The 19,112-nt window shown below is 41.2% G+C and overlaps 1 protein-coding gene across 2 annotated transcripts; it reads right to left on the bottom strand.

Moving 5' to 3' along the window:
• Positions 1-5,680: 5,680 nt before the first annotated feature.
• On the bottom strand, positions 5,681-6,773 carry LOC147627822 (uncharacterized). 2 transcript variants are annotated; one of them, XM_086815144.1, is made up of 3 exons: positions 6,474-6,773; positions 6,013-6,366; positions 5,682-5,937 (listed from the first exon to the last, which is right to left on the bottom strand). In XM_086815144.1, the coding sequence occupies exons 1-3, from the start codon at positions 6,757-6,759 to the stop codon at positions 5,759-5,761; spliced, it is 819 nt and encodes a 272-aa protein (XP_086671270.1). In that variant the 5' UTR covers positions 6,760-6,773; the 3' UTR covers positions 5,682-5,758. The 2 variants fall into 2 exon arrangements, with proteins under 2 accessions (XP_086671269.1, XP_086671270.1); XM_086815143.1 differs by having other exon boundaries at positions 5,681-6,366.
• Positions 6,774-19,112: the final 12,339 nt, after the last annotated feature.

Raw genomic sequence — 19,112 nt, 5'->3', positions numbered from 1 at the left:
AAAAATTTTATCCGATGCCCCTTTTTGGAGGGAATATTCCGGTCAAACTTCCTTATAAGGCCCAAAAATGACCTCAAAAAATTCCTAATGAATATCTTGCTGCATATTCCACTGGTGTATATGGGTTAACTATTAATGACTTGTTTGGTCATGAAGTAGATTGTTCTATATGTGGACCATCCCACTATGGACAAAAAAGAGGTGCCCAAGATGCACGAAGCTATCACCGACATTCATTGCAAAGTTTATGAAGATGTCAATGACTTGGTGGTTCATCTAATAGATGTGGGTAAGCAAATGGTGGCTTGGGAAAGTCAACTTGGAGGGGAGGATCATGATAAGATGCCATATTTGCTTGGTGATTCCAGTTTTCTTGATCAAGGGTTTGATCGAGGATGCAAAGTTTCTCTAAGCTTGCCAATATGGGACCCAGAGCCAAATGATATTGATGAGGAGGTTGTGCTCCTTGCTACAACAACTCTTGTAGACCATGGAGAGCTTTCAGAGGTACCTTCATTCATGAAGCAATTGTCGATGCTGGGGAGACATGCCTAGCTAGGGACCAAGCATTTGATGTTGAAGCTAGAAGCGTGGAGATGGGATGGCAGGATGAAATGCAGAAATACACAAAAATACAGCTCCAACATGCCTTCCAAATTAGCTTCGATGGTGTGAAGTTGGCAGTGTTGGAACCTGAGCACCAGGGAGAGAACAATTCTCTATGGTGGTTCTCAGTGGAGGAAGAGGATGACAGTGATGTTCATTCGGCTGCTTGTACATTGTTAGTTCCTGTACCTGAGCCAAATGACGACTCTAGCATGATGTCTAAATGTAACAGGCTGAAATCGGATGGTGAAGGTACTATTGTAGAAGTCATGATGAGCGTGAACGTAAGGTTTGAACTGGTGAGAGAGTTGCAGTGGTGGTGACGAATTGAGAAGTGGTTGCTGGTTAGCCAAAGTAGAGAGATGCTCCTATACACGGAGTATAACCAGGCCACGGGGATAGCTGAAGAGAAGCAGTATCATGGTGTTGTCCTGGTGGTAGCGTTGAGTCCAACAACATAAGTCTTATGCATGTCATAAGCTCTATGCATAAGCCTTGTGACTAGAGCCTTACGCATAGAACTTATGGCTTATGCATAGAGCTCTATACATGCATAAGGCATACACATAATAGATTTGCTTTTTAAGTCCTCCTTATTCTATAAACATGATAGCCTCCTTTTTGTAATGTAGACATGTAGAGGGACGATCCAGACTTGAGAAGCCCATTGGCTTGTTGTTCAGTGTCCATTGTTGATGATCCGAACATGGAGCAACTCTCACAGTTGGCCGCTAGTCTGTCGCATCGATATGGGAGAGAGAATGTGTGGAACATTTTTGTTCCACCCTCGATTCCTTGCATAGTTAACCCTACACCTATGTGGGGTGGTTCTACTCCTAGGTTATGCACTCCTATACCCTTATCCACTCCCATTAGAGAATCTAGTCCATTTCAGGGTGTTGGGCCTACAAGTGGAGTTTGCAACCATCCCCCTCCCCTTTCTTCTATGGCACCTAGTCCACAACCTCGTACCACATCCTCGATAGATAGGAGGTCTGCCTCTTCGTGACATTCTAGTGAGGGTAGTTGGGCAGTTGTTTAGGGGGCAGTAATAGATATGCTTCCAATTCCTCCTCACAAGATATGCAGGCATAGCAGGTGGTGAGTCCAAATGCCTATGACCCTACGACACTTCCTTACCATGTGAGGAGGATAGATGGGAGCATCATTGAGGATAGCAAGGGGAAGCATGTCATAGTATGCATGCATCACCTTATAAATTTTGAGTTTGAAAACATTTGGGGCATTAAAACTGGAGAAATAAAGATGATGCAAAGTCGCAATACATTCTAAGGGTATTGAAGACAGAGTGTCATGTGCCATACCCGGCTTACAATTTAATAACCTTAAGATGCTCGATCGTATGTGGGGATATGTGAGTCATAAGAAATCATTGATTGCTAAGGCCATCAAGCGTGGTGGCATGAAGCCACCAGGAAAATCAGATAAATATTGGAAGAAGACAAAAAAGACATACTGGGAAAATCCCAATCTATTCAAGCAACAAAGAGAAGTAGCGCGAGTATGCATGTATAAAAGAGGGGCTTCTCATCTTGGATCGAGTGGAGTGCCATCTTTCCGTGATTAGTTTGTAAGTATTTGAATCCTTAACATTTTGTATTCAAAACTTTAGTTTCTAAAGAATTAAAACTTATATAAATTGTTCTTTTTTAATGTGTGCCCAATGCAGGAAAATATGGTGGGCCATTTTTCTTCTCGTGTGAAGAGTACGACTTTGCTTAACCCAATGGGATCTTGGCCACACAACAGGGTGTCCCTTTGAAATATGAAGCTATGCTCGATGTAAGTTACTTGTTTGAACAAGTTTTAAAAATTTAAATTCCTTTGGTTTTATAAGCTTTTAGAAATTTATCTAATTTTTTTTAATATTACTTAATTTTGTGTGATATAGGAAGATAACGAAGAGGCATAGGTGAGCAGGACGAGGGCGATGATGAGATGAGGAGGGGGATGATGATGAGGAGGAGGATGACTAGAGACCCGCCTATTGTGTTTTATGTTGTGTAACTCCATGTGTAACTCCATACTCGATGTAGCTCGCCTTTCATGGCATTTTGGATGTAACTCGCTTTTTATGGCATTCTGGATTCAATACAAATAAGATTTCGGGAGTTACTATGTTTCAAATGTATTTTCATATGTCGATACACAAATGCATTTTTATACATCGACATGTTTGTTTATACAAATTAGAACTGTCTTGAACAGTGCCACTCTGCGGTGGAAATAGCAGCGCTCTTATTTTTTTATCAGCGCTGCTAAGCGACAGAAATAGTGATGCTGTTGTTTTTTATTAGCGCCGCTATAAGTGATGGAAATAGCAATGATATCATTTTTCATTAGTGCCGCTCTCAGCGGGCGAAAACAACGTAGGAAATATCGATGCTTATATCGTGGGATATAGCGATGGTTATATTGTGGGATATAGCAGCACTTATAGCGTCGAAAAAATAGTGTTGCTTACAGCACGCTTACGCCCCAACACTTTTCGCGATCCTTTTATAACAGCCATATTATAAATGCTGCTAGGCCCTCTTTTTGTTGGAGTGTCAAAATCGTATGTAGGACCCACCATGGGATGGGGGGCACAACTTGAAGAGAACCACACCTAGGTGTAATAGACAGCACGAAGATAGGATCCATAAACAGAGAGCACCTAAGTTCACTACTAGTAGTGGAGCATGAGATTATAGTTTACAGCAAGAAGTGAGTAAGGAATTTATAGTAAACGATGGATAAGGTATTTGTTCTGTTGATCATATGCAATGATTAATAGCAAAGTAAATTGCATAGATGGGTACCAAGACCCCATGTCCTTTATTGCCGAGATGAATATGGGTAACTAGGACCCCATGATTTATAGGAAAGTAAATTGTGTAGATGGGTACCGGGAGCCCACGCAGTTTATTGTGGATTTCGACACTTGACAAGGCCATACAAATGTTGTTTTTCTCTTTCCAAAGCACATTGACGTAGCCTTTCGATGATACAAGGGTAACGGCAAGAGTGAGTGCAAATAGAACATGCAATCACTGCTGCCACCTAAGTGTAGTAGTCTGCACCTCGAAGTCAACATGAGAGAGAGAGGACAGAGGGGAGAGAATACTGTGATTGCTACTGGCATGCTTAAGGGAAAATGTTGTTACTCCACCCGAAATTGTAGTGGTGGTTTACTCCTTAGAAAACTAGGGCGCCTACCATTTTAGGCAATGCTCTTTTCACTCCTCTGGATGTGAAATGTTAGTGCAAAAGCTACACGGCAGACATAAGAATCTATTCACTCCAAAATGAGAGTAGGGACTCTTCTTTGAACTCTGGCCATCCATTCTCAATGTGAGCCCAAGCTGGTAAGTTGGTGAAAATCCTTATCGTGCCATCGGTTGAACGATGGTTCACAAGCCATGTCATTAACTTAGCAATGGATTGACACCACAACATGTGTTGAATGCGAGATATAATAGGAAAGTGCCTCAATACCTTTTGTGGAATTTTGCCACCTTGTAAATCCTTCCTGAGACGATCCTCTCCAAAAATTGGACATTGCATGACATTGGCAAAGGCACCCTGTAAATCCTTCCTGTAACGATCCTCTCCAAAAATTAGACATTGGAAAAGGTACCCCTAAATAGTACACAATCATTATGGCATGCATGAATTTGAGTGTCATCGATACCAAGCATGGAAAGTATTTTTTTAGCATTACAAATTGTTTGTTGGGCGATCTTCTTTAATAATCAATCGGAGTAGGCTTTTTACACTATTATCTCTCCATCCATATGTTGTTTTCAAGTTGAGGATTTTCATACATGCCCATAAAGTTACGTACTTTGTACCCTCATACAATGGTTTGTTAGCCTCCTTGTGTAACACATCCTCTCCTTCATGTGTTTCAAAGTTAGGTGTCTCTTCCTCATGCTCGCTTTGAAAAAAGTGAGTGATCATCTCCAGCTCGCCTTTCATGGCATTTTGGATGGAACTTACCTTTTATGGCATTCTGGATTCAATACAAATAAGATTTCGGGAGTTACTATGTTTCAAATGTATTTTCATATGTCGATACGCAAATGCATTTTAATACATCGACATGTTTGTTTATACAAATTAGAACTGTCTTGAACAGTGCCACTCTGCGGTGGAAATAACGGCGCTGCTATTTTATTATCAGCGCTGCTAAGCGACAGAAATAGTGATGCTATTGTTTTTTATCAGCGCCGCTATAAGTGATGGAAATAGCAATGATATCATTTTTCATTAGTGCCGCTCTCAACGGGCGAAAACAACGTAGGAAATATCGACGCTTATACCGTGGGATATAGCAACGGTTATACTGTGGGATATAGCAGCACTTATAGCGTCGAAAAAATAGTGTTGCTTACAGCACGCTTACGTCCCAATACTTTTCAAAATCTTTTTATAATAGCCATACTATAAATGCTGCTAGGCCCTCTTTTTGTTGGAGTGTCAAAATCGTACGTAAGACCCACCATGGGATGGGGGGGCATAGCTTGAAGAGAACCACACCTAGGTGTAATAGACAGCACGAAGATAGGATCCGTAAACAGAGAGCACCTAAGTTCACCACTAGTAGTGGAGCATGAGATTATAGTTTACAGCAACAAGAAGTGAGTAAGGAATTTATAGTAAACGATGGATAAGGTATTTGTTCTCTTGATCATATGCAATGATTAATAGCAACGTAGATGGGTACCAAGACCCCATCTCCTTTATTGCCGAGATGGGTATGGGTAACTAGGACCCCATGATTTATAGGAAAGTAAATTGTGTAGATGGGTACCGGGAGCCCACGTAGTTTATTGTGGATTTCGACACTTGACAAGGCCATACAAATGTTGTTTTTCTCTTTCCAAAGCACATTGACGTAGCCTTTCGGTGATACAAGGTAACGGCAAGAGTGAGTGCAAATAGAACATGCAATCACTGCTGCCACCTAAGTGTAGTAGTCTGCGCCTCGAAGTCAACATGAGGGAGAGGGGGCAGAGGGGAGAGAATACTGTGGTTGCTGCTGGAAAATGTTGTTACTCCACCCGAAATTGTAGTGGTGGTTTGTTTATTCCTTAGAAAACTAGGGCGCCTACCATTTTAGGCGCGTGGACTATGAATTTATGGACCTCTAGTAGTGGTGGGGGGGCGGTGAAGGGGACTTGTAAGCGGGCGAGGAAGGTGGCGGGGGGTAGACGGGAGGGGACTTGTACACTGGGGAAGGAGATTTGTAAACCGGGGGAGGAGGGGAGGGTGAGGGAGGTGGGGGGTACGTCACAGGAGAAGGGGACTTGTAAGCGGGTGGTGAAGGTGGGGGGTACACCGGGGGAGAGGAGTACACAGGAGGAGGAGGAGGAGAAGGGGACTTGTAAGCGGGTGGGGAAGGTGGGGGGTACACAGGAGGAGGTGTCTTGCATGGGCGGGCAGGAGCGAAGGCAAAAGGTCCCACAGAGTAGAGGAGCTTATCGGGGTATGTGTGGAAGAGATCATCGGGGTATGACTTTTCCAGGCGGAGAGGGGCTCCGGATTTGCCATAGTTGATGTTGGTGCAAGTGCTGCACTTCTTGTCTGGGGAGGAGACCAAGTAGACCTTGCAGTTCTTGATCAGAGGCAGGAACTGCTTGAAGTCGAAGCGGGGGACGCGCAGCAAGAAGTAGCCATGAGAGTCGGTGAGAGCTGTGGAGTAGAAGAACTTCTGGTAGCGGAGGCCGGCTTGGCATGCGAGCTTCACCTTGGCTCCTGCGGAGGGTATCATCATGTTGTGAAAGATATACAGGCCTCGTCTTTCTGGTTTAGACTTTGAAGCAAGCAAGCACACTTGCATTATTAAGATATTAATTACTTACCAGCTAGGGGCTTTGCGTACGCGAGCGATCTGGTTCCCACATATTTGCAATCTTGGCACGACACTACTCCTTCCACCGCAAGGGCAACTACGCTTGGCTTCTTGTACGGTGCTGCCTTTTTGGGAGACTGCTTGTCCCCCTGGGGCGAGCTGTCTGTGTCCTTATAACCCTTGTGCGGATCCTCTTTGTTCGATCCATACTGCCCCTTCGCCAAAGCCACCTCGCAAGCCAAGCCGCAGATTAAAACGAACGCGAGCAAGCGCTTGTGCGTGAGAGACGTATCCATGGCTATAACTCAAATCCACTCAGAGTGTAGACGGACCATTACATCGACTGCTTTTATAACCATGTCTGCGAATACGACGACGAGGTTCGCACGTCCACGCCCTTCATCCGATCACTTTGTCACGACTCGGCACACTCCAACCACGACCCTCTATGAGACGAGTGGTCCACACGAGGTGCCCATAGCCAGCCGGAGTACGACATAGTCCACATTTCTCGCATTGACCATTCCCCTGTATTTGATGAGTTCCTATGGTCTCCATCGATCTTGTCCCGATAAGGGCATAGTCTCCACCTTATTACGCTTTTGCCAGCAACCCACATCAAATGAGAATTAGTATCTAATAAAAATGTGTTCTCTTCTTATTATATTAGTAAACTATCGAGCCACATATACAACAGTCCACCTTTTACATATGCCACAGGTATAGTTCAGATCCGAACAAAAACAACACTAGTATAACTCTTCACTATTAACAACCCACAAATCTGGTCCCACCTCTCATCTTGCCAGACAAAAGATGATTGATCCCATCTGATATGGTATGCCAAGCTCAGTGGTGAAGCCCTTGGGGCTCTGCTCCTCCATAGCCTCCTTGTTTCATATCTTCACAACAGGCCTCTATCGAATTGGGTTCTCTATCAAAAGTTCCAGTGGTTGGGCGGTGGCTAACCCATGGGCCAGATGGGGTTAGGCTGGAATCAGTAGAGTTTTAATAATAAAATTGATTAATAGGATTATGCTTAGAACTCGACTAGTTAATTAAAAGCCTGAAGACCTCTCAAATGAATAGATCGATGGCTGTGCCTAATTCAATTAGGAAAAAAGCGTTGATTCCTTCAAGTGAAATCTATTATAGTTTCCCTTCTATTTGGTTTATTCAGATAAAGGTTAGATCAGCCTTGACTTTGTTAGAAAAATTCGTTAAGAAATTCAAATTGATGGAATCGTCCCCGCTTTCCGGGCATGGGAAATTTTCCCGGTTTCTGTTTTTTGAATGACCATCAACTTAGTCTCGTGCCCGGACATTCGAAGGCGAGCCTGCGAAAGAGGGAGCTGCTTCCGCTGCTACCATCCGAGAATCCGGTGCGCAGAGGGAGCAGTGGGATCTCACAAGAATGACCAATATCAGCAAGCAATTGTGGAAGCCAAACCAATTCATGAGCATTGGTGGATCGCATGGACAAGTTAGAGCTTGCCCAATCAGCATCTGAATAACCCAAAAGATTAATGATGAAGATATGTCTTCTTGACGGCGATATACAAGTTCGAAATCTGCAGTGCCTTTCAAGTACTTCAAAACACGTTTAGCTTGAGACCAATGTCTTGTAGATGGAGAGGACAAGTATTGTCAAAAGAGATTTGCTACAAACAGAATATCAAGACGAGTGCTCATGCCCACACATTGAAGACAACCAACAAGATTAGCATAGGGTTGATTTAAAGCTAATGATTCAGCCTCATTATTTTCAGAAGTACTCTTAGTAGAGCTTGCAAGACAAGGAGTGTTTGCCGAATGTGCAGTAGAGCCAATCCAAACTTCTGAACAATATCTTGGATAAACTTTGTTTGACGAAGAAGCAAAATACCATTATGATGATACCTTTGAACTTAAATACCAAGGCATGAATGGATGTCGCCAAGATCCACCATATCAAAGGCTGAGGATAAAACCTTTTTTACTTGTTGCATGAAAGATAGATTATTAGACACAAGGATAGTGTCATCAACATAAAGGGCCAATATCACAAAATGGTTATCCACATTGCGCTTGATATAAAGATTTGGATCAGAGAAGCAAGAAACAAACCCCTGAGATGTGAGAAATTGATCAATCTTGATGTACCATGATCGTGAAGCTTGTTTTAGTCCATACAAAGCACGGTGGTGTTGGCATACAAGATGTTCCTTTCTGAGAATCGTAAATCCTTTAGGTTGCTCCATATATATTTCCTCCTTTAAGTCTCCATTAAGAAAAGCCATCTTAACATCCATTTGATGTATTTCCAAATCAAACTGAGTTGCAAAAGCTAGTAGTACTCGAATGCTTGTACTACGAACTACGGGTGAAAAAGTGTAATGATAGTCAATCCTTGAAATTTGTGAGTATTCCTTTGCAATTAAACGAGCTTTGAATTTATTAAAGGATCCATTTGCCTTTGTTTTAGTCTTGTAAACCCACTTACATTTGATAGGAGTATGATCTGAAGGTAGATTGATAAGAACCCATGTACCTTTCGAGATCAAAGACTCATATTCAACTTCCATGGCTTCCTTCCATTGTTCCTTTTATGGAGAGGACATAGCTTCTGCATAAGTTGAAGGATCTTTACAAACAGCCAATACATGATCAAAGGTTTCAAGATCATCATCATATACATGATTTGCACCGTGCTCAAGTTCAATAGGAAGATCAACATAGATATCAAGATCTGTAGCAGTCTCCTTTGAAACCGTAGGATGAACATCAATAGACTTGTCTCCAATATCCATCAAAAGAGTGTTGTAATCTTGCAAATTATTATCCAACAGTAGAAAAGGAAAAGAAGTGAGTAATATTTTTGTATCATCAGCATCATCTGTGGACCACGAACCTCACATCAATTGCTCATTGAATATAGCATCTGGACTAACAATTGCCTTTTGTTGAGAACTTGGATCGTAAAACTTGTAACCCTTTGAGTTGTAAGAATGACCAATAAAAATAACCTTCAAACCTGAAGGTTCTAGCTTGTGTCGTGTCTCTTTTGAGACATTAATATAAGCAATACACCCAAAGACTTTGAAATGTGCAACAGAAGGAGTTTGGCCTATCCAAGCTATCATTGGAATCTTCCTAGAAGGTGCAGTAGTTGGAAGATGATTTTGAACGAAATGGCTGTCAATACTACTTCTAACCAAAAAGAGCGAGATAATCTAGAATGAATAAGCATGCATCCGATTGCATTCAAAATTGTACAATTCTTTCCCTCTGCAACTCCATTCTGTTGGGGAGAATGGCATGCAATGTGCAAAAGTGCATACTTTTCATTGGGAAAGGAATAATTGGTGCCTAATTTAGATCCTTTGTATCCCTATTGGGTGTTGCATCTTAATTAGAAGACAAGATCTCCTCCACCCCATCGGAGCTCATCTTCGCTCTTTGGCTTGAGAATTGACCGCTTCATACACAATGAACACGGAAGGAGGCATTGTGAACTATTGTCACAGTTACACATGCATTTTATGGTCTTCAAATCACCACCTAGATGCCAATCCACACGAAAGGAGCCCACAACATCCACTTCAAGCTCCTCCCCATTCATTTGTTGTTTGATGACTTCTAGAATTTGAGGGCATCATTGAAGCATCTAATTGAACACCTCAGTGTTCTCCTTTGGAACCTCAAAGGCTCCAAGCCACCAATTATTCTTCTCAGATTTTACACTAAAGAAAGAAGGGATTTTATCCTTGTCCTTTGCATATGCCATTGCTTCATTCATATATGTGATTCCCATTCGCTCCAATCTTTACCCTTTTACTAGTTGAGCCTCATCCAACTTCAGTATAAGCGATCGGACTCCCTCTGATTCTACATATCACATAAACCAAGCCAAACAACACATGTAATTCATGTCCTCGATAAGGTAAATTTACAAGTTAAACGATAAATGCTCAAACAACCCAACCTTGATGTGAAACCTTATAGAATCGGATCATATGTCGTTGAAGGTTATTTAGGTCCACAAAGAGGTTGTTGTATGTGTTGTACTGTACTTCAAGCCTATCCTTGGACTTAGGATCTAAAACCATTGTTCCTTCTACATGAATATGCTGGCCAAGGATTGATTTAACATCTACATTGCTTGCCTTATTTTCTAATGATACTTTGTAGGAAGGAGGAAGAAAGTTCCCTCGAATCTCTCGGGTACGAAGAGCTCCTTTGATGACTCCATAAATTTCTTCGTAACCCTTATGCCGATGTCAGCTTCATCAAATGCATCTTGTACATCCCTTACACTAATAAGCCCCTTGATGTCTTGCATAATGTCCTTTGTAACCACCTCAATGACTCTCTTATAATTTGGATCACGGATGATTGATGTTCTCCCTTTGTTTTTCATGCAGGCTTTGAAAACGTGCATAGTATCTCCCACACGAGATGCATCAGCTAATAAATTCTTGAGAGATAACGAAACCACCATTAAATCTATCAGGAAAAACCTTTAAATTAACACATACATAAAAAATACAAAAAGAAAATTCCATGGAAACATACCTTGTTGCCATGACCCTCCGTTTCCTTGCGCCGCCTTGCACCAAAAGATTTTGAATATTAGAAATGTTTCGTTTACGCTCACGTGCACTAATTGGTGTGTGCTTCAACCTCCTTATTTTTCTTTGTAACCTAGACAATTTATCTCTTTGATTATTTATGAGTGTTTCTTGTTCCTTATTTTTCATGTCTAGGTCATGTGAATGTTTTTTCAAATCTTCAATACTTGATTGAAGACATGAATTAATTGAGTGTAAGTATTGGTTATGAAGACCACCACTAACAGAACGTCTTTTACAATAACCTAAGAGCCCATTTTTTCCATCACCTACATATCAAACAAAACTAGTGAAATCACAAAATGGTGGACTATAGAAGGTCAAAGGATAATAGGGGAAGAGATTCCCATCCACCCAAAGATCAACATTCTTCTTCCCCTCATTTCTTAGTGTGGACATGGTTGAATTAGGTAATGATTGTCTAACATATGGACGTTTTGCTAGTGCATAGTCTTCATCTATACGAATGTGATTGTCTACTTTACGATTTCCACCATTCGTAATATCATCTAAAGACATGTCTAGTTCAAGATGACAAAAAAATAAGATTAATAGAAGATTGGAAAAGAAAATTATATATTAGATAATAATATTCTAACATTTGGAATGATCATGGAGAAATATATATTAAGAATATATCTCTCTAAAAAAGCCATTTTTTGTATTCCAAAAATAAAGATTTCAGTCATGATTAGGAGAGATGAGAAGAATGAAAGGAGTGGGCTGGCATTAAATGACATTACATGAGATAAGGATTTGAAAATGATATTTAAAAATAACTTTTCAATATATATATATTTAGGAAAAAAGTTTTAAATAAAAATACACTAAAATGTGAAAAGTATGAAAAAGTCATTATTTTAGTGGCCTCAAAAAATGCCCTTCTATTTTGGGATATGAAATATTAGAATGCATCTTGTAATCATTAGATAGCATAGCAGTTAGGAAGATAGGACAAGAGTGAAGATTATGAGGAAGTTATGAAGATATGACAAGATTGTCATGAGGTAGTTATACCTAAGAAATGATATACAAAATGCACTTTTTGGGTTTATATATGTATAAGGAAAGTGTTTCTGATGGAAGAACTCAAAAAAATAAAGATTAAAAAGAAACAATTTTTTGGCCCCCCTTATGGACATGGTGATGCAACTTGCATTCTATTTTGGGTATAAAATATTAGAATGCACCTTGCAATCATTAGATATCATAGAAGTTAGAAAGATATGAAAAGTTTGTTATTGTAAGATTCCTCCCCCAGCCCCTCAAGATGTCCAATTTCTTCCCCTGTAATCAATCTCCTTTTCAGAATAATAAAAGATCTTGTTTCTATCTGTTTTGGCCTAGAGAGAGAAAATATTCTAGAGAGAGGTAATTCAGTTCTTAGATATCTTTGGATGGAAAAATACCCCTTCTTATCAAAATAAATTCCCCCAAAACATGAGTTTTAAAAAAATTTCCTAAGGTGCATTAGAAATAAATTATAATGTGTACAAAAGACCTTAGCCTAAGGGCCCCTTTTTTCAGAAAATTTTGGATTAAGGTCCAAACAAAAATTTGACAGGCTAATGAGATAAATCCAAATGTAGGGAGGAGATAAATTGAAGAATAAAAGAAAAACCCCCCAAAAATGAGTAAATGCTCACATAAGATGAAGAGTGGACTGACCAAAGAAAAGAATTAAAAAACTGAATTTTGACACCTCACTGTGGGGATATCCCCTCATGAAGTAGGCCCCTTTTGTATCATCATTATCTCCAATTTTTAATCAATAAAATGAGATATTTTTATCGCTCCTCTCTCCTCTCTCCTGTTTCAAATCTAGATCCAAAAAGTAAGCTGAACTGACCCAAAAAATGGTCAAAAATTGTCCAAACTGATCTGGAAAATTGTAGAATCAGTTTGCTTGGTTAGAGGCTCACTTTTTACTATAAATAGAAGCCTCCACCTTTGTAAAAGCTTAATGGTGCTTATGCACTGTTACTCTACTCCTGTCTGAGCCATCTACATTGAATTTTTTAATAGTTGAATCGTTTTTGGCCTAATCCTCTCCAAATGGAATTGGTGGCCACTATTGCTTCAAACAAGAGTAGAACCCTCAATCCCTCAAGCCAAAGGAGAGCTTACAAGCTCCATGTAAGCTAATTTTCCTACTTTGTTTACGAATTTTAATGAAAAATCTATGGTTTTCTTGATTTTTATGTTTTGCAAATGATTGAATTAAATTCAAATTCTATGCCTTTGATGAAAAGGCCACCCCCTTCTCTTCTTTACATTCCAACTTTTCTTAATCCTAGAAAGATTAACTAAGTGATTAATTAAACTCTTCTTATTGTTTACTCTCTTGAATTTAGAAAATTGTATAGATTAGAGTTCTATAATTCTAAATTGGGTTAATTAAGTTAAGTGAAGAAAGATAAAAATGAGAAATAGCCAGCCATATAAAGGAGGTTATGGAAAAAGTTTCTAGAATTTTGTGAAAAAGAAAGTTTGTTTTTATGTTATTCCAAAACAGTAATTCCCACCATTTTTGCATCTAAAAGAAATATTCTAATTACTCCATATACATGTTTACCTATGAATATGCATGGATATCACTGATATTAATTATTAAATTTGATTTCTATGTATAGAAAGATGCATAAATCAAATTTTTTTATTATGGGGTTTAGGTATAGGCAAAGACTGAAGCAACCCTTCCTGTTTGGTATGAGGAACTTTCACTTTTTGACATATCTGGCATGATTGGACATTTTGGTAGACATTCCGTCGCATCCCCAATAGAATCACCTCTCTAACTTCTCCAAGGTACTGTTGATACCTCTATGACCCCCAACAAGATAATCATGGGCATGGTGGGAGAAGGACTTGGCACTACACAAAGATGGTGCTTGAAAAACAACCAACCATCTCATATAATATAGTGGCCTAGTTCTAAACTATGAGCCAAATGATGTTGAGCCCCAAACTCTTCCGAATCCAGATATTGTGCCTTCATACTGTCTAAGTCTTTGCCTTGAATTTCAAGCATAGTGGAATCTTGCAACGTCTGAATAGTGCCCTTTTGACTAAGAGCATCGGAACCATGGTTATTTTTGCCTAGGACGTATTCAATCATTCCCCCAAATTGTTGGAATAATTGACTCCACCTGGAGTGCATGTCACTCCATTGGGCAGCACAGGGCATGGTTTGCAACAACCATTTAACTGCATGGTGATCGGTCTTAACTGTGAAGTCCCTCCCATAAAGGAGGTTCTTGCAATGCTTAAGATCGGCCATCACCCCCAAGAGCTCTTTGTCATACACCGAATAATTATTCTTGGCGTTATTTAATTTAGAGCTATAATAAGCCACTGGCCTACCATCTTGCTGTAAAACATCTCTAAGGGTAAGGTTACTCGCATTAGTAGTCACCTTGAAAGGATCATCCCCTTATCTCAACTTTAAAACTCGCGACTCTCAGAGGCAACTTTCTTTATTTCCTAGAATGCCTCTAGAGCCTTTCCCATACGGACACTTTCTGATGACGAGTATCCATGCATTTGAGCAAGTCCATAAGAAGTGCTACAAGATCAAAAAACTTGTCCATGTGGGTGCTCTAGGCTTGACAAAGACCCACAAATGAGCGGATGTCCTGGGCGGTAGTGGGAACATCCCAACTGAGAATGACCTGTACCTTTTCAGGGTCGAGGCCAATACCTGAAGAACTGATGATGTATCCCAGGTAATGGATTTCTTGTACTCCAAACTCACTCTTCTTTGCATTAATAAACAACTCATTATCCTGCAAGAGTTGCAAAACCTGTGCCACATCTCAGTCATGCTACTCTACAATCCCCAAGAAGATAAGAATGTCATCTAAGAAGATATTAGCATCAACTTTAGAGAGTAGAGAGAAAAAAGAGAATGAGAATGTAGAAGACGACACAGTATTGGGTCCCAAAACCCACTAAAGGGCCCCCCTGCAACAAGCAGTGCAAGCAGGAGTATTTGCTTATATTATTCTTTGGAGAAATGCTATACAATGTTGAGTACAAATGATATGAATGCTGCCCAACTCAAGGATGAGGTAGACCGTACGTCAAGTGAGTATGCAGCTATCCCGAGGCTCTACTAAAGACTCTCCTTGGCCACTGATGCAAGTCTAGATAGCTGTGAAGAGCATCTTCCTTCTTAACCTAGAGTGCTTGGATGCTGCAAACTGAGTATGCTTTGTTGAGAATACCTGAATGACTGAATGAGGACTAATGCACCTGTATTTATACGTCTCCTTGCTGTTGGTCAGTGAGCATAGGGTTGTCGGCCAGTTCAGCATGGATAAAAAATTTCCACAATAAACATCATTAAATGATATTAACTATTGCGCATGGGAAAATATGCACTTTAAGATGTTGTCCAACCTATTATGACCTGGTCGACTGGAGTATTATACCCCACATGCTCTCGGCCTGCACAAAAGATGCTGGTGGCTAACTGGGTATAGACCCACTGAGGTTGTCCAAGGCCTTAGCCCTTGGACAGGCCAAATAAGCCCATAGACATATGTAAATACTTCTACATGCTTGCTAATGCCTGACCTTATGCTAGGCCTGACTTCTACATGCACTAACTAGCACATTCTCCAAGTGGGTTAAGAGGACTGGCTACCTGACCTCTAAAGCTCAAAGACTGACCTACGTAGCTCATTCTTGACTGTTCCTGAACTGAGGCCTCACAATGAGGTCACGGCGTACGACAAATAATCCTAAAAAAGGTTCTACTTCTGTACAAATACTGCCATTGCTGATCATGTCAGTGTGCCACTATGAACTTACCCTTAGCCATACCTTTGTGTGCACCTTGGAGATACTACCACTTACATCTTTGTAATCAGGCATTCTAGCATCTATGAATAAAGCAATACAGCAACAATGGTGTTCTCTCTCTCTCTCTCTCTCCGGTGATTCATATCATTTTTGTGTGTATGTCCTTTTAAATTTTGTTGAAGTCTTTTGCCCTTAACACTTTCGCGACAACGAGGTTCTTGCTCACACACCTTTGCCTGATGAAGAATATGGCAGCGTGGTCCATGTGCTTTTGATACCGAATAGCCACAGTGGTTTCCTATCCGAAGGATAGGTGGCGTCTCTGAATGATGGCTGTGGGTGGATCATTGACGGGTGGGGGCATGCTTCAAGGTTGATGGGTGCTCCTATTCCCTGCATAGCAGCGTCACACCATGTGGACCTCAACGAGACAAAATTCTGACGTGGAGGACCATCTTTGGTGGCAGTAATGGTCTCTCATAACCGGAAGGTCTGGGCATCCTGACCCATCGGGGAACCGAGCTGGAAAGTGCGGAAGGAAGGGGTGGACCAGTCCGGAGATGGCGAGAGTCAAATGGGATTGTTGGATTCCTTACTTATCAACCCGTCGGACTACGGATCACCATAATTGCACCGAGCCGAAGTAGAAGCGGATAATAGTAGGTAGTTTGTGCCGAACACTCCGATCACCGGCACTTTGTGCCAAACTGGTTCACCGGAGCCTGTTGACTGCACCGTTGCATGGTCCAATGATGATGTGCTGCTACTGATGTCATATCGTACTGTAATCCGCTGCACTGAAGGTGATGCCCAGCCTCCCATCGAGACTGCAGTGAGCCATGTAGATGATGCATAAAGGCAGAGCCGAGGGTCCACTACCCGATCCGAGCCCAGCATAAAGGCAGAGCCGAGGCGAGGGTCCACTACCCGATCGGAGGGGAAGGTAGCGTGAATCTTTCTCAGGCAAAAAGGAATCTTCTAGGTATCTATCTTGTCCCTTCTTTGAACCCTATCGTGTTATATATCAATGGATAGCTTTTGAAGAGTAGAATCTAAATATGTGAAGTCCGACAAATTTGGAGTTCGTTTGTAAAAATTTTATCCGGTGCCCCTTTTTGGAGGGAATATTCCGGTCAAACTTCCTTATAAGGCCCAAAAATGACCTCAAAAAATTCCTAATGAATATCTTGCTGCATATTCCACTGGTGTATATGGGTTAACTGTTAATGACTTGTTTGGTCATGAAGTAGATTGTTCTAGATGTGGACCATCCCACTATGGACAAAAAAGAGTTGCCCAAGATGCACGAAGCTATCACCGACATTCATTGCAAAGTTTATGAAGATGTCAATGACTTGGTGGTTCATCTAATAGATGTGGGTAAGCAAATGGTGGCTTGGGAAAGTCAACTTGGAGGGGAGGATCATGATAAGATGCCATATTTGCTTGGTGATTCCAGTTTTCTTGATCAAGGGTTTGATCGAGGATGCAAAGTTTCTCTAAGCTTGCCAATATGGGACCCAGAGCCAAATGATATTGATGAGGAGGTTGTGCTCCTTGCTACAACAACTCTTGTAGACCATGGAGAGCTTTCAGATGTACCTTCATTCATGAAGCAATTGTCGATGCTGGGGAGACATGCCTAGCTAGGGACCAAGCATTTGATGTTGAAGCTAGAAGCGTGGAGATGGGATGGCAGGATGAAATGCAGAAATACACAAAAATACAGCTCCAACATGCCTTCCAAATTAGCTTCAATGGTGTGAAGTTGGCAGTGTTGGAACCTGAGCACTAGGGAGAGAACAATTCTCTATGGTGGTTCTCAGTGGAGGAAGAGGATGACAGTGATGTTCATTCGGCTGCTTGTACATTGTTAGTTCCTGTACCTGAGCCAAATGACGACTCTAGCATGATGTCTAAATGTAACAGGCTGAAATCGGATGGTGAAGGTACTATTGTAGAAGTCATGATGAGCGTGAACGTAAGGTTTGAACTGGTGAGAAAGTTGCAGTGGTGGTGACGAATTGAGAAGTGGTTGCTGGTTAGCCAAAGTAGAGAGATGCTACTATACACGGAGTATAACCAGGCCACGGGGATAGCTGAAGAGAAGCAGTATCATGGTGTTGTCCTGGTGGTAGCGTCGAGTCCAACAACATAAGTCTTATGCATGTCATAAGCTCTATGCATAAGCCTTGTGACTAGAGCCTTACGCATAGAACTTATGGCTTATGCATAGAGCTCTATACATGCATAAGGCATACACATAATAGATTTGCTTTTTAAGTCCTCCTTATTCTATAAACATGATAGCCTCCTTTTTATAATGTAGACATGTAGAGGGACGATCCAGACTTGAGAAGCCCATTGGCTTGTTGTTCAGTGTCCATTGTTGATGATCCGAACATGGAGCAACTCTCACAGTTGGCCGGTAGTCTGTCGCATCGATATGGGTGAGAGAATGTGTGGAACATTTTTGTTCCACCCTCGATTCCTTGCATAGTTAACCCTACACCTATGTGGGGTGGTTCTACTCCTAGGTTATGCACTCCTATACCCTTATCCACTCCCATTAGAGAATCTAGTCCATTTCAGGGTGTTGGGCCTACAAGTGGAGTTTGCAACCATCCCACTCCCCTTTCTTCTATGGCACCTAGTCCACAACCTCGTACCACATCCTCGATAGATAGGAGGTCTGCCTCTTCGTGACATTCTAGTGAGGGTAGTTGGGCAGTATTTTAGGGGGCAGTAATAGATATGCTTCCAATTCCTCCTCACAGGATATGCAGGCATAGCAGGTGGTGAGTCCAAATGCCTATGACCCTACGACACTTCCTTACCATGTGAGGAGGATAGATGGGAGCATCATTGAGGATAGCAAGGGGAAGCATGTCATAGTATGCATGCATCACCTTATAAATTTTGAGTTTGAAAACATTTGGGGCATTAAAACTGGAGAAATAAAGATGATGCAAAGTCGCAATACATTCTAAGGGTATTGAAGACAGAGTGTCATGTGCCACACTCGGCTTACAATTTAATAACCTTAAGATGCTCGATCGTATGTGGGGATATGTGAGTCATAAGAAATCATTGATTGCTAAGGCCATCAAGCGTGGTGGCATGAAGCCACCAGGAAAATCAGATAAATATTGGAAGAAGGCCAAAAAGACATACTGGGAAAATCCCAATCTATTCAAGCAACAAAGAGAAGTAGCGCGAGTATGCATGTATAA

The sequence above is a fragment of the Cibotium barometz genome, chromosome 20 (assembly GCF_041138505.1).
Source record: "Cibotium barometz isolate CiBa-2024 chromosome 20, ASM4113850v1, whole genome shotgun sequence".
NCBI lineage: Eukaryota > Viridiplantae > Streptophyta > Polypodiopsida > Cyatheales > Cibotiaceae > Cibotium > Cibotium barometz.
This window is presented reverse-complemented; position numbering and strand designations above follow the sequence as displayed.

What these genes read in the sequence shown, in the direction of transcription:
- LOC147627822 (XM_086815143.1), bottom strand. Translation starts at nt 6,759, where the DNA reads ATGGATACGTCTCTCACGCACAAGCGCTTGCTCGCGTTCGTTTTAATC. An exon ending in GTACGCAAAGCCCCTAGCTG is followed by an intron (nt 6,367 to 6,473) that starts GTAAGTAATTAA and finishes TACCCTCCGCAG; the next exon opens with GAGCCAAGGTGAAGCTCGCA.